General features: G+C 36.6%; 1 protein-coding gene across 9 annotated transcripts in view; it reads left to right on the top strand.

Moving 5' to 3' along the window:
• The window catches only part of CBLB (Cbl proto-oncogene B), a 225,916-nt gene that overhangs the window by 195,299 nt on the left and 15,753 nt on the right, over positions 1 to 14,864 (top strand). For 7 of the 9 annotated variants that reach the window (XM_070787231.1, XM_019974545.2, XM_019974309.2 and 4 more), the window contains 4 exons: positions 4,068 to 4,165; positions 4,278 to 4,409; positions 7,110 to 7,250; positions 14,287 to 14,406. In XM_070787231.1, the coding sequence (XP_070643332.1) occupies positions 4,068 to 4,165; positions 4,278 to 4,409; positions 7,110 to 7,250; positions 14,287 to 14,406 (491 nt within the window). The remainder of the gene's footprint in view (positions 1 to 4,067; positions 4,166 to 4,277; positions 4,410 to 7,109; positions 7,251 to 14,286; positions 14,407 to 14,864) is intronic. The other 2 variants (XM_019974609.2, XM_019974470.2) reach the window with 1 other exon arrangement.

Below are 14,864 nucleotides of genomic sequence, written 5' to 3'. Positions count from 1 at the left end.
ACTATGGGCCATTTTTTGTCACCTCACATCTGGATAAGCATTATCATTTATGGTATTTGTTTTTAAACTGAATCACATCTGTCTACTGAAAAACCTTTCCTTTCTTGCTCAAAACCTCTTCCACCTATAATACTGTTTTTCTCCATGACTTTCAGAGAAAACAAAACGATGCAGATTTCTATTTAACTAGGAAGCCCTCTGACTAAATTAGTTGACTAAAAGTCTGATGGAATAATTTGTTGCCCCCCCTCCACAAAAAAACAAATTATACTCTAGTAAAACTTTGCTGTAGGGTACATATAGTGGTGATTTTCATGGATTTTCAAAAGTAAGCTATTTTCAATGCTTTTTATCACTTCTAAGCACATATCTCATGAAGAAATGCTGTTGCTTAGAAACTAAGTTATTATACCAACCTTCCTTAGAATTTTTCTTTATAATATAAGGACTAGTATAACATATTTATTTTCCTTCTTGGTGTGCTACCTGCTTCAGATCTCGAAGAATTGAAACAAATTTCACTTAACTATTTTTATCAGGTACTATTTTACTTTCCCTTGGATTAAACAAGCATGTGAGGAATAGTGTTTGGCTTTCTTTTCTTCTTGTCAGCTGTTTATTCTTCCTCCTATGGAGACAGCCTCGGTCTTTGTTATTAAAAATGGGTGGTGTGTATCAAAATATTAGATTGTCTTTATGATTCTGCATTTATATAATTGAATTAGTAAATCATAATCTAATAATATTTCACTTTTTTTTTTTTACATCTGACAGATTAACATTCAGTGAATGCTCAGTCATATCTGACTATTTGTGACCCCATGGACTGTAGCCTGCCAGGCTCCTCTGTCCGTGGGATATTCCAGGGAATAATACTGGAGTGGGTAGCTATTTCCTTCTCCAAATATATTTAGTACTCAAGAAGTCAAATCTCAGTTTCAGACTTCTTTCCTGAGCTCCAGTTTTCTTTGTATAATTACATCCCTGGAGCTCTGCCTGGTGTATACAGAAGAGGGCTCAGCTACTGCTCATATCCCAGCCTTCTTGCCTTGCAGTATCTCCTTATTGACTGAAGAATAGGAGAGCTGTTGAACACTTCAGTCATCTATGTCATCTTTACTTATGTGCCATTTCTTTTTGAGGTCAAGTCAGTCAACAGAGTGTTTTATGAGTGGAGTGTTCCTTTCTTTCCAGAAGAAATATCTAAAAAAAATGTTTTGATGCCTTTCTTCAAGTATTGTACTATAATACTTGGAAAAAGAGAAGCAAATTTCCATTTAAAGCATAGATCTGCCTTAATGAATTACATGGTTAGAATTATCACAGTTCAGCACTCTGCACAATTATTAACCAGGGTTATTAACACTTAGCCGTCCAGCACTTCATATTTCAAAGTGTTATTCGCTCAGTCATGTCTTTTGTTACCCCATGGACTGTTGCCCGCCAGGCTCCTCCGTCCATGGGATTCTCCAGGCAAGAATACTGGAATGGGTTGTCGTTCCCTCCTCCAGGGATTCTTCCTGACTCAGGGATCAAACCCAGGTCTCCCACATTGCAGGCAGATTCTTTACCATCAGAGCCCAGAAGATCCTGGGTTGGGAAGATCCCCTGGAGAAAGGGGATGGCTACCCATGCTAGTATTCTTGCCTGGAGAATCCCATGGACAGAGGAGCCTGGTGGACAATAGTCCATGGGGTCACAAAGAATAGGACATGACTGAGCAACTAACACTTTCACTTTCACATTTCACAGTGAAAACCAAAGTGTTCTTTTGCAGATTGCTGGCCTTAAGGGCATTTATTGGTAAAATAATATCATTGAGAAGACAGAGAAATAACTGAGAGATAATAATTTATTATGTTGCTGCTGCTAAGTTGCTTCAGTCGTGTCCGACTCTGTGCCACCCCATAGACGGCAGCCCACCAGGCTCCCCCATCCCTGGGATTCTCCAGGCAAGAACACTGGAGTGGGCTGTGATTTCCTTCTCCAATGCATGAAAGTGAAAAGTCAAAGTGAAGTCGCTCAGTCATGTCCGACCCTCAGCGACCCCATGGACTGCAGCCCACCAGGCTTCTCTGTCCATGGGATTTTCCAGGCAAGAGTACTGGAGTGGGGTGTCATTGCCGTCTCCGAATTTATTATGTTAGAAGAGCCATATGTCCACTGCTCTTATTAGAGAAAAAAGTTATTCCTTAACATCAAATATCTACTGTTAAAATTTTCAGTTCCCTTGGCTCTTAAAAATTTGTAGTAATTTTAAAAACTGAAGTAAGATGAGATTTTGTTTTTGGTCTCCTTGGTATCTCACTTTTTTTCATCACTGGGTAAGTAAAGGGTGTAGTTTTAAGACTTTAAATTTTAATTGTCACATCATATTGGATGAGACTTTTGGTGACAGGCCTCTGAAATCCTGAAAATAAATTTGATTTATGACCACCATTACCATCTTTCTACAGTTATAGAGGAATAATAAATGTTGATAATCCCTAAATTTAATTGAAGTGAATTTTTTATTTGATTGTTCTTGAGAGCTGATGGATGAAGTATCTTCTTAGGTCCTCTACAAAGCACTCTAAACTTAGACACCTTTCTTTCTGCATTTTTCCTCTCTTTGGAATATCAGGAGAAGTAAATTGTCAATATATAGAAAATGTTAAACTGTAGATGAATAATTCAGTTTCAGTAAAAATCCATCATATTATGAAAATACATGGTAACTATTTTTAAATGAACCATCTCTGTCCCCTTAAAGAGATGTGGCCACCAGAGAGAAAGGAAGTGAATTTCAGATGAAGCACTTTGCAATAACTATTCAAATGTCCAATATCTCCTCCATTATATATGTACTTTTACTTTGCCCCAAGAATTCAGAGTAAATTGAGGAAAAGTAAAATATAAACTCTGCTTTCTGTAGCTCTTTGTGAGCAGAGTGAGCAGATAGTCTGCTGCACAGTTATATTCTGTAGACAAAATAAGCCCAGTGCTTCTCTTCCTGTGCCTTGGACTTATCCATTGTGTTCAGTTTGATTCCAAAGCATTAAAGCCAACAACAAAAATACCTGTTTAGTAAGTATTGTCCTTTTAGAGACACCCAGATTAAAATATTTGTTGTGTACCCAAGGCCTTTGCTAAAGTCATTTTTCTACTTGACAGAAATACCAGAGTTTTGTTCATGGCAATGGTGAAATTATGCCCCAGGCTCTAGTTCTTTGAAAATGCCTATCTGAATTTTCATGGACTTGCTGAATATTTAATAATTCTCCTTCCTTGATAATTCCCTGATAGCTCAGTTGGTAAAGAATCTGCCTGCAAGGCAGGAGACCCCAGTTCGATTCCTGGGTCGGGAAGATCCGCCAGAGAAGGGATAGGCTACCCACTCCAGTATTCTTGAGCTTCCCTGGTGGCTCAGCTGGTAAAGAATCTGCCTGCAATGTGGGAGACCTTGGTTCAATCCCTGGGTTGGGAAGGTCCCCTGGAGAAGGGAAAGGCTACCCACTCCAGTATTCTGGCCTGGAGAATTTCATGGACTGTAAAGTCCATGGGGTCACAAAAAGTCGGACACAACTGAATGACTTTCAGTTTCTTTCCTTTCTTGATAGGTTCCTGGTTTTTATAAGGAAAGCTTAAATTACAGAAATATAAATATACTGTTAAGTATCACTAATCAATAATGGAGTCACTGGGACTTTTACATATTTTTGCCTGCATATTACATTTTTTTCCTTCAAAAACTTGATAATATGGAAATCTTCCAAAATTATATATTAATTCCACAAGTGTTTAGGGTATGAACAGTTTTGTGGCCCTTCTAATTATTGGTTGCAGTTTTTTAAAAAAAAAAAAGATTGTCTTCTATGAAATATTTACTTCTGCTTTGTAAAGGTATTTGAGTAATAGTATGTAGATAACATTACCTGCACTTTTTCCAGAAAAGTCAATGAATTATACTTATTTTCCAACTTTATCATATGAGCAAGGTTGCTGGTTCCCATCATCTCCACCCCCAAATGACTTTTAAATGGAAAGCAATGACCTTTACGATTTTTGTCCTTTGATTTCTGCTCTAGAGCTTGTGATAACGGTCACTGTATATTGAATGGAACACATGGCACATCCTCAGAGATGAAGAAATCAAACATCCCTGAGTTAGGCATATATTTAAAGGGTATGTATAAAACATTCTCTTTGTATTCTACATCTTAATGGTCAGAATTTAAAGGCAAAATTCATGCCATTGTTGTACTGAAGATACATTAAGATTTTGTGTTATCCTCTAGGAGATGTTTTTGATTCAGCCTCTGATCCAGTGCCATTGCCACCTGCCAGGCCTCCAACTCGGGACAATCCAAAGCATGGTTCTTCACTCAACAGGACGCCCTCTGATTATGATCTTCTCATCCCTCCATTAGGTTGAAACCTTTAAAACAATTTCAAGCAAACCACTCTGCCATCTCTTTCAATTAACATCTGAATTATCAGAATTCAGGGTTCAATGCAGTGCAGACTTGTTGGGTTCTGAAATTGTCTGAATTAGAATGCAGATTAGAATCTCCAGGTGATGGTGGCTCTCAAGGTCATGTGACCATTATTCCATTTAGATGATTGAAACAGTGCTGTAAGTAGCTGGCACTGGTCAGGGTTTTATCAAGTTGTCTCTTCATGTAAAACATCTTCTGAGGGCACTGTTCATTCCTTCAGGTGCTTGTGCTTCTTATGGATTTGGAGTATTCTTCTGAGATTCTCTTGAAGTACAGTTCTTACTGAATGTGTATTTACTTTTTCTTTCAGTATATAATGACCCATTTCCACTTAGCTAATTACATTATGGGGAATTATGTATTTTATTGCAGAGAGCCAAAAACAAATTCTCTCTTATAATCATTGCAGCTAGAAATAATCTGTTTCAAATTTTACTATGAAGTACACTTAATGTGTGTGTGTGTGTGTATGTGTGAAGGTACCCACAGGTGTATATGTATATAAAAGTTGTCTGGTGTAGGTGTCTGTTTCATTAATTTTAGGTAGGAAGCTTCTCACCCTATTTTTAGAGGAAGACAACTTTTAGAAGTTAAAGCTTCACAATAATGTGTCACTATAACATAAAATAATGTATGGTGAAGGTTCTTTTGTGAGCTTATTTGAATTATTAGGCTACTGGAAATGAACTTTTCCATTTTTTTTCCCCCAAAGACACCATCACCTGGTATTTCTGGTTACGCAGTTGAATGTCCTGCTTCTATTCTTCTGCAGTTGAGTGCTTTACTATCACCTACATGGATTACAAGGGCCTTCTTTACCTAGTCTTTTTCTTTTCTTCTGCTTCTTCCTCTATGCTGGTTTTTTACCTGTTACCCAAGTCTTTATGATTAGATCAGCATTGTCCTATAGAACTTTATGTGGTGACATAAAAGATCTGTATGTATGACTGTAGAACTGAATTTTAGTTTATTTAAATATCTGTATGTAGATGGTTACTACCATATCGGACAATGCAGAGAAGCATTCCAACCTTCATTTTAAAATTATTTTTAATTGGAAGGTAATTGCTTTACAGTGTTATGTTGGTTTTTGCCATTCAGCAACATGTAACTCATCCTTTGGCTTTTCATGTACATCTCATATTTTATTTATACTATTCACTCAACCTAGAAGATACCATCTTTGTATTTGATGTAGTGTAAGGTTGCTCAGTTGTGTCTGATTCTTTGTGATCCCCCAGATTGTAGCCTACCAGGATCCTCTGTCCATGGGATTCTCCAGGCAAAAATACTGGAGTAGATTGCCATTCTCCAGAGTGTATTTGATGAACAAATGTTTTTGAGCCCTGATATCCCAGACCTTCCTGTTCTTGGTAACACCTTGCTGAATGCCACTTTCTACCTTCCTCTTCCCTCTTACAAGGCATCTCTTTCTCTCTGTGTGTGACCTATGGGACTTTCACCTCTGAATCATTTGTGAACTTTTTTTAGAACTCTTTATGGAATCTAAGCTCCTCAGGTCAAGGCCTTATGATTTTGATCTTCACATTATCCATGTGCCTAGCATGGTATACAGGAATATCAGGGTGGGGAAAATAACAGTAGGGGCAGATAAAGGATTTGAATAAATAAGATAGGGTGGGAGATAGCTAAAGGTTCAAATGATACTAAGAACTAAGCTCTCTCTCCTATACTTTCATATATTTTACATTAGAAAAGTTTCTCTAATGATCATTAGAGAAGATATTCGGAATATTTTTCCCAAGGCAAGCTGGATGAGTGGTGAAACCATTTGTAATTAAATATACCTTTATATTCAAGTCAATATATTTAAATCCAGAAGAATATTTGTTACTATAATATGTAGGTATTTATACTCCATTTCATTCACAAGTATTTGCAATTGCTTACAGAAATACATATACTGCAATTTTATTTCTTAAATAATCAAGATGAGGAAAAATATGAATAGGAGATAGTAAGATGTGGCAAGTGAAACATAAGTAGACATAAAAATCTGCTGCAGTATTTTATAGTTAGAAAAGGCGGGAACTATGCAAATATAAGTAACTAGCTTTGGGACCACCACAAGAGTTATTTCTATATTTAACTGTGTCTCTCTAGAGATACCTGGTAAGTAGAAAAAGATGATACTCCTCTACTGCAGGTACATTTTCTGTATATTTTGACAATGAAATATATGGGGAGCATTAGCTTAAATGAATTAAAATCCAGTGGAGCAAACTTTAAAAGATAATTTAAATTATTGGACATTAAATTTGTGTGCATGTAGTGATTTTCCAGTTAGACTGTGAACTCTTACTGTTACACAGAAATTCTGTTTTGATGATGTTGATCTTATAATATTTAGTTCAAACCTCCAGTGTCTTAATATTACAAAGGTTACACAGCTTTTTAACAGAAAGACCTGAGAGAAGAAGTCTGCATATGTGTGTTTGTGTGTCTGTACTTCTCTCCAGACACCCCCCACAAAATAATCAGCTCCCATTACCAAAGTTGGTCAACTGCTGTATAAACTTACTGCAGGCGAAGTTCTTTATAAGCAGTAACAGAAGATTATTAGTTTTGCCTGAAGTTCTGCTGCTGATACTGACCTTTCTTTAAATGCAGGCGAAGATGCTTTTGACGCTCTGCCTCCGTCCCTCCCACCTCCCCCACCTCCCGCAAGGCACAGTCTCATCGAACATTCGAAACCTCCTGGCTCTGGCAGCCGACCATCCTCAGGACAGGACCTTTTCCTCCTTCCTTCAGGTAGGAGAGAAAACCCAAGCAAACCTTTCACTTGAAGTGAAAGTATTTCTAAGATCATACTGTCAAATAAGCATTAGTAATTCACTGATTTCTAGCTCTCAAGCTGAAAAATCCTGGGCGGAAAATAGCAGTTGGGTGGGTTTGTCAGTTGTTTGGTTTATTGCCAAAAGGATTTTTTAAAATGGTGAAAGCAACAAGGAATCACAGAATTTAGAAATGTTGCTGTATGCTACAAATAACACCTCTATGCTACAAAAGGCATCCCTGAGAACCAGAAGGGCTGTGTTTGAGCTAATAGTGATGGGGACAAATTTAGACTCGCTCCTAATTCTGTGTGGTATTTCTAATAACGTGTTTAAATTTTTTACTAAATATGCTTTAGGGTCATTTTTTTTCCAAAACTCAATATCTTCGTAAATTATACTGCTGTAATATTAGTAGGTATGTTTTTTCTGAAATATCTGCATTTGATTGTTGTGTTACTGTTTCTAATGCCTCAGTGTATGTACTAAAATTATTGGTTGAGGAAAATTAATATATAGCTTTTTGTAAAATCAAGTGAGGAGTAGAAATAAAAAGACTTAGTAAACCATCCACTTCACTAGTCACAATTATCAGGGAAAAAAAATTCTGTTATATTGAATCTGCTGATATTAACTGTTCCAGTCAGCCCTGTTGGTGATACTGTGATCTATACTCAAACGTTTGCTTCCTCAGTTTGGTTTGATTAAACATAAGATAAAGATTTTCTTTCTTAGCAACTGCTTTACATATATGTATGAGATAAATCATGAAAGCCTTTTAAGAGTACTAACTTTGTCTTTTGACCACCTACATGCTTCATAGAAAACTTCGGGATCTTAACCATTGTCGTTCACCTTTTACACTTTTCTCATGGTTCTTTTTTTCAATTTGGCTTGATAATTTAGAAGTTTGAAGCAGTTTGTACATATGACACACAAAATTATAGACATATAACTTGGAATATATAATAGCTTCAGTTCTAAAGGCAGTTTATAGTTTATGTTCAAGGAATAATTTTGAGTTTAATTTTTTGTCACTAAATACTGAATTGTCCTGTGTCACTCACCCTGTGAAATGCTTCCCTGACCTCATGGATCCCATTAATTTACTGAATGCTACTAGTCTGAGTTACTTTTAAGGCCATTGAATGAAAGCTAAGTGCAGTGACTTCTTTTAAAATTAAGCTTTCTAGGAATTAGAACATTTTACACACATGCTTTTACCTGTTTCAAAAGAATCAGTTGTAATATATTTCAGTTATCATAATTTCATTGTTTGTTGCGCTTTGTAAAAATCTTCAAAAATTTTTTACTCACAATTAATTACGAGAAAGGAATACTTGAAAATGAAAAGTCACCTTTTTTATTAGACAGAATGAAACTTGTATAAACTGTTTTATTTCATGCATAGCTTTGCTTGACTGCCAGAGAGAGACTCAGGAGCAGTTATCCTTAGCCTATGGTGTGAGGCTAACATGAGACCAGAGCAGGGTCTTTTGAAACTGTTGACTCACTCTTGACCTGCTTTTGGGTTTTCCTGATGGCTCAGAGGGTAAAGAATCTGCCTGCAATGCAGAAGACCCAGGTTTGATCCCTATGTTGGGAAGATCTCCTGGAGACGGGAGCAGCTACCCACTACAGTATTATTGCCTAGAGAATTCCATGGACAGAGGAGCCTGGCAGGCTACAGTCCATGGATTCGCAAAGAGTCAGACATGACTGAACAACTAACACATGCACTTGACCTACTTTTATACATGGAAGTACTCTAATTCCATTCCAAATAATATCGACATCCCTTGATACTAAATACTTGTAAGAAGAAAAAAATGCAGCTTTCTTCCCCATTTCCAGTCATTCAGTTCAGTTCAGTTGCTCAGTCGTGTCCGACTCTTTTGCGACCCCATGAATCACAGCATGCCAGGCCTCCCTGTCCATCACCAATTCCCGGAGTTCACTCAGACTCACGTCCATTGAGTCAGTGATGCCATCCAGCCATCTCATCCTCTGTCGTCCCCTTCTGCTCCTGCCTCCCATCCCTCCCAGCATCAGAGTCTTTTCCAGTGAGTCAACTCTTCACATGAGGTGGCCAAAGTACTGGAGTTTTAGCTTTAGCTTCATTCCTTCCAAAGAACACCCAGGGCTTATCTCCTCTTGAATGGACTGGTTGGATGTCCTTGCAGTCCAAGGGACTCTCAAGAGTCTTCTCCAACACCACAGTTCAAAAGCATCAATTCTTCGGCACTCAGCTTTCTTCACAGTCCAACTCTCACATCCATACATGACCACTGGAAAAACCATGGCCTTGACTAGACGGCCCTTTGTTGGCAAAGTAATGTCTCTGCTTTTCAATATGCTATCTAGGTTGGTCATAACTTTCCTTCCAAGGAGTAAGCATGTTTTAATTTCATGGCTGCAGTCACCATCTGCAGTGATTTTGGAGCCCAAAAAATAAAGTCTGACACTGTTTCCCCATCTGTTTCCCATGAAGTGATGGGACCAGATGCCATGATCTTCGTTTTCTGAATGTTGAGCTTTAAGCCAAATTTTTCATTCTCCTCTTTCACTTTCATCAAGAGGCTTTTGAGTTCCTCTTCACTTTCTGCCATAAGGGTGGCGTCATCTGCATATCTGAGATTATTGATATTTCTCCCGTCAACCTTGATTCCATCTTGTGCTTCTTCTAGCCCAGCGTTTCTCATGATGTACTCTGCACAGAACAGATTTCTAGTCTGTTGCTAGTTGCTTTATGAGATCCAATGAGTCACTGTTTTTATTCATTTTTAAACCACATGTATTAGACTTCCTCTTTATCAAAAAAGTATTTTAATTGTTCTTAATGGAATATCATAGAACACGAAGGTTTCTTTCAGCTTATAAATAAGCACTTGACTATATAATTCTGCAAAGGATTAACACATTATAGTGTCTAAAAAGTGAAATAGAAAATCATAAAATCAGTTCTTCACTCTGAATTGAACTTCCTAAAAGAATCATTTATAAATACTAAACCGAAGTTTAACTCAGTAGTTGTAAAACCATATAAGGTAAACAAAGGTGATTGCTAAATTTAAACAGATATATGAGCATTTTACTGCCATTTAAAACTTTAGATCAGTGTAATGATAAGCCTTTTCTGGCATTATGAAGATTTGGTTTCCTTGAGGAAATCAGTATCCCTAATTAAAGACAGAGGTTAGATATCTTCATGATGTTAAGTGCCTCTTTAAACCAGCCTCTTTATTGCAGCATTCAGTGCCCTGCACACCTGAGTCAGGCCCACCGTTCCAGCCTTACAAGCCCACTGACTGCTCTAAAATAGTGGTTTTTAAACTACAGGGCCCAGTGTTTCTGCAAAAGAGCCTTAGGGCTCCTATACGATCAAAAAGGGGAAGTGAAGCAGGGACACAGCTCTGATGCTGCTTTTATCTGGTTTCCATTGTAGGCCTTCATGCAAGATTTCTTTTGGTAAAATAGGAATGCCCACCCCACGATACATGAGCCATCTACTCTGGACAAGTCAGTCATATCTTAACAAAACCTGAAGAGTCCTCAAAAAAAGCTTTATGCTTTCTTGTCTACAAACCAGGGCTACTGCTAGCACATATATGCTTTTATGTGCATTACAAAAAGACATTTCTTTTGCGTTGGTGGGTTGAAATAGGCATGCCTCCCTCTGCTTTGTGCCAGAGCCAGTGCTCCAGGAACAAAGCCAAGGCTGTAGTTATGTCTGCTCATTCCCAGTACTGCGTCTTTGTGCAGTGCACAAAATACACAATGTATCTGGCAGCCCTTACTGAACCTTTCCTCACTGTATTTCTACCTGGAATCTTTTGAAGTCCGTATCCAATCTGAAAGTCACAATTCAACTCTGAAAGCTAGCCAAAAAAGCTAGCTATCTTTATTAGAGATAAAGGAGAGTTTTTCACTGGGATCCAGAAATGCAATTGCATAAGAAAAGTACAGAGAAAGCTTGGATCATTAGCAACAGTTACTGGGAATGCTTTAGGGGTTTGGTTGCCTATGACCTTTATGAGGCACACCCATGACATGGTTTCCAAGGGTGTTCATGCCCTTTGAGGGTTGCCCTCACAGAGTTCAGGTCAGAGATCCAGTGAGGCGAGGTCCTCCCTGGGGCACAGCCAGTGTGGAGACTACGATGTCTGAGTGTTGAAGGATTCATGGGGTAGAACAGAAGGATTCATGGGGTAAAACCATGAATTGTGGTCTTGAGACCAGCAGCATCAGCATCACCTAGAAATTTGTTAAAAATGCCAGTGCTTTAGACCTACTCAAGACTTACTAAATCAGAAACTCTGGGAGTAGGACCAAAAGTCTGTATTCTGACAAGCCTTTGGGGTGATTCTGATGCATGCCCAAGTTGGAGAAACCCGAGACTAGCTTATTCCTGGAGGAATGGAATGCAGCCAGCATGAAAAAGGGAAATAAAACCACACCATGTGAACTATGGTACATCAAAGGAACTGACGGTGTTTTAGCCAAGAGGATCGAAGATCTTGAATATATAGAGTTGCCTTCAACCACTGTATTTGTGAGAGAATGATTAGATTTCTTCCATGTCTCCTCAAATGATCAAAGACTGAACAGTGAGAAGAATTAGGAGTGAAAAAATGCATTCCTCTTAAGCTTCCTGAATTAATAATAATTCATATATCTCAGATGGGTACTGAATTCTCTAACACTGAAAGGCTTAATCAGTGACAAACCACTACATATGGGGATTTTATGAATATGAGTTAAAGAGTGAGGAGTTTTGTTTCACTTCAGTAGCTCTTTAAACCCTATTACAAGCCTATCAGTTACATCTAGCATTGATAGTCTTTTAAAACTTTCAGAGTATTGGATCAATCTTTGAGATAAGTTTTGGGCAGTATCTTTGAGATAATTTGGGGGCAGTCCAGAGGAAAGATGCCATTGTTTTAACTGTTCAAATTGCCTCTTTTTCTACACTTGAGTAAAAGATTGTAAGTATTTCAGATAGTGGGGAAAAAGAATTAAGAAAATTGCATAATGCCTCCTCCCAGAGAAAACCTCTTGTTAGGTTTCCTTCTTGCACAGCATTATTTTGATATCTATTTCTGCACTTTAAAGTGCAGAGCAAACCTTTTCCTCCCAATCTTTCCTCAGTTTTTAATAATCTCTTAAAATAAGTGTTAAAAATTTTCAGTTTAGCATTACCATACTATAAATCACAGACAGTAGTGTTCTGCATTTTAGAGTAGACTAATCCCATCATGTTTATTCATTCATTTCTGAAACATTTATTACTACATATAATGATAGACTGGCTATGGTATTTTCACTTTGTATGTTTTAATCCTAAGTGTGGATATAAAATTTTATTTTAGTGGATTTTTGAAGAATTTATTTTTAAAAACTATTGATTTTCAAGTTTGGTAATTATTGTGCTCTCTGTGGGAACTGTATCATATGTATTTTCCCATTGACGCAGGAACCCTTCCAACATTACAATTTGCTGCAGAAGCCCAGTTTACCCTGTACCTGACCAGTAGCCAAACTTATCATGAAGCATCATAGTGATTCAGAATTGAATTAAATATTCCATGCTATTTATGTTCACATTTTATTGTACCCAGTGACTTTTTAGATGCAATAGATTAATGGTACAATATCATACTACTGTATATTATGTAGTCTATTTATGACTCAGTAATCAGTCTGGAATCTAATATTTAGCCTTAAATAGATGATTAGAAATAGGTATTAGGTATATTAGGTAAATTAGGTATATCTAACAAAACTATAAATTTACCCTTAAGGAAACAGAAAAGTTTATGTATTGTAGAAGACAGTCTGTTCTCTGACCCAATAATATATCTGTGATGTTTTAGAATGAACAAGAACTAAAAGTAAATTTTATTGAACATTTAACTGTAAATCTTTGGAAATTTCCTGTATTTATGCAGAAAAAACCATATTTGGTCCCTTTGGTTAGCCTTCCAAAATCAAAAGATTAATATTTGTTGCATGGAATTTATCTTCTTACTCCTTCCTAAAATGTTTCAGCAAAATTAATGAGGCTGATCTATTGACCTTTTAATTATTGAAAACTCAGAATCTAAGACTCATTTTAATCTCAAAATTAATGAAAGCAAATTAAGTAGCCTTGGTTAGGTTAAAAAAAAAGTCTCTAGCAAAGCTAGGGATAATTATTGTATTCAAATAAGGAAAGAAAATAATGACTTCAACTCTTGCCTTACATTATCTAGTCAAACTTTAGTCTGAGTATGCATTTCCTTCTTAAATTATCAAATTCTTAGCATGTTTTTTAATATCAAACTCAAATGAAATTTAAAACAATGAAATATCTGTTCTTCTTTAATAGTTAACATTTTAGCCTTATGTTAGCAATACAAATTTCACAGAATTTGAATTTATGAAAAATCAGAATCTAAATTAGTTTTTGGTAGTTAAAAGTAAATATCTATGAAGTGCAGGCTGTTTACCAAGCAGTGTGCCTGGTACCGTGTTTCTGTTAGGAGACAATAATTCAAACCAGTTGAGTATAAGATAAGGTCCCTGTCCTTTAGATGTCAAGTCCATTTTGCAGATTATGTCTGCCTAATGCTTGAGAGAGATTAATTGATATGATAATACTATAACAGGCAAAATTCAAAATCCACTTTTTCTTGTTGACTTTACAACAGTTTATATTTATTGTACAGGACAAATTGGGGCATAAAATTAAAATTAGAAACAGTTTTTATCATCAAACAATTTTACCATCAAATAAGAGATCTGAAAGATACAAAATTAGTAGTGTGCATCAGTTAGGAAAAACAGGGAAAAGCATTTTTGCCCAAGTGATGAATAAATTTGAAAATATGCAGGCAGATTAGAAATGGTTACTATCAGTCATGAAATGTTTTCTTACTTTCAAAAATTGATCTTTACAGAGAATTTCTAATTGTTTTCTTCAGCCAGTTGGCAGAGATAATAGTTTTAATCTGAAAATTATCTTTATTTTTAAGATCCCTTTTTTGATCCAGCAAGTGGCCAAGTTCCTTTGCCTCCTGCTAGGAGATTACCAGGTGAAAATGTCAAATCCAACAGAGCATCACAGGACTATGATCCGCTTCCTTCATCTTCAGGTGAGTTGGCTAACAATACTAAGAATAATACTTACATTTGCATAGTGCTTTTTAGAGCACCTTTCATTCATTATATAATTTAACGAGTGCTGCCAGCCTAAGAAAGTATTTTTATCACCTCTGCATTTGCTCATAAAGCATGTATTATGTGAAGAATGCCTATAGAATTGTCTCACAGAAAATATTAAACTAAGCCTTAATATTAATTTTGATCTGTCAGTAAGGCATGTTCTGTGCCTCAAAAATCCATTCATTCTCTAACTGAGCTCATGGGAAGATCCAAGGCATCCAAGTAAGTAAATATTTCATTCTCTAACTTTTGTTTTGCCTTATCAAATATGAGAAATGGGAAAGATGTCTATATACACTGAAATGTTGCATTCTCTTATTTTTCCATTAAGGAAAAAAAAAATTTCTTTAGAATTACTATTAGCACCAGAGTGTTAATTTTCAAGCTT

Source organism: Bos indicus, chromosome 1, assembly GCF_029378745.1.
Source record: "Bos indicus isolate NIAB-ARS_2022 breed Sahiwal x Tharparkar chromosome 1, NIAB-ARS_B.indTharparkar_mat_pri_1.0, whole genome shotgun sequence".
NCBI classification, from domain to species: domain Eukaryota; kingdom Metazoa; phylum Chordata; class Mammalia; order Artiodactyla; family Bovidae; genus Bos; species Bos indicus.
The sequence above is the reverse complement of the archived record's forward strand: the minus strand, read 5'-3'. Positions and strand labels throughout refer to the sequence as shown.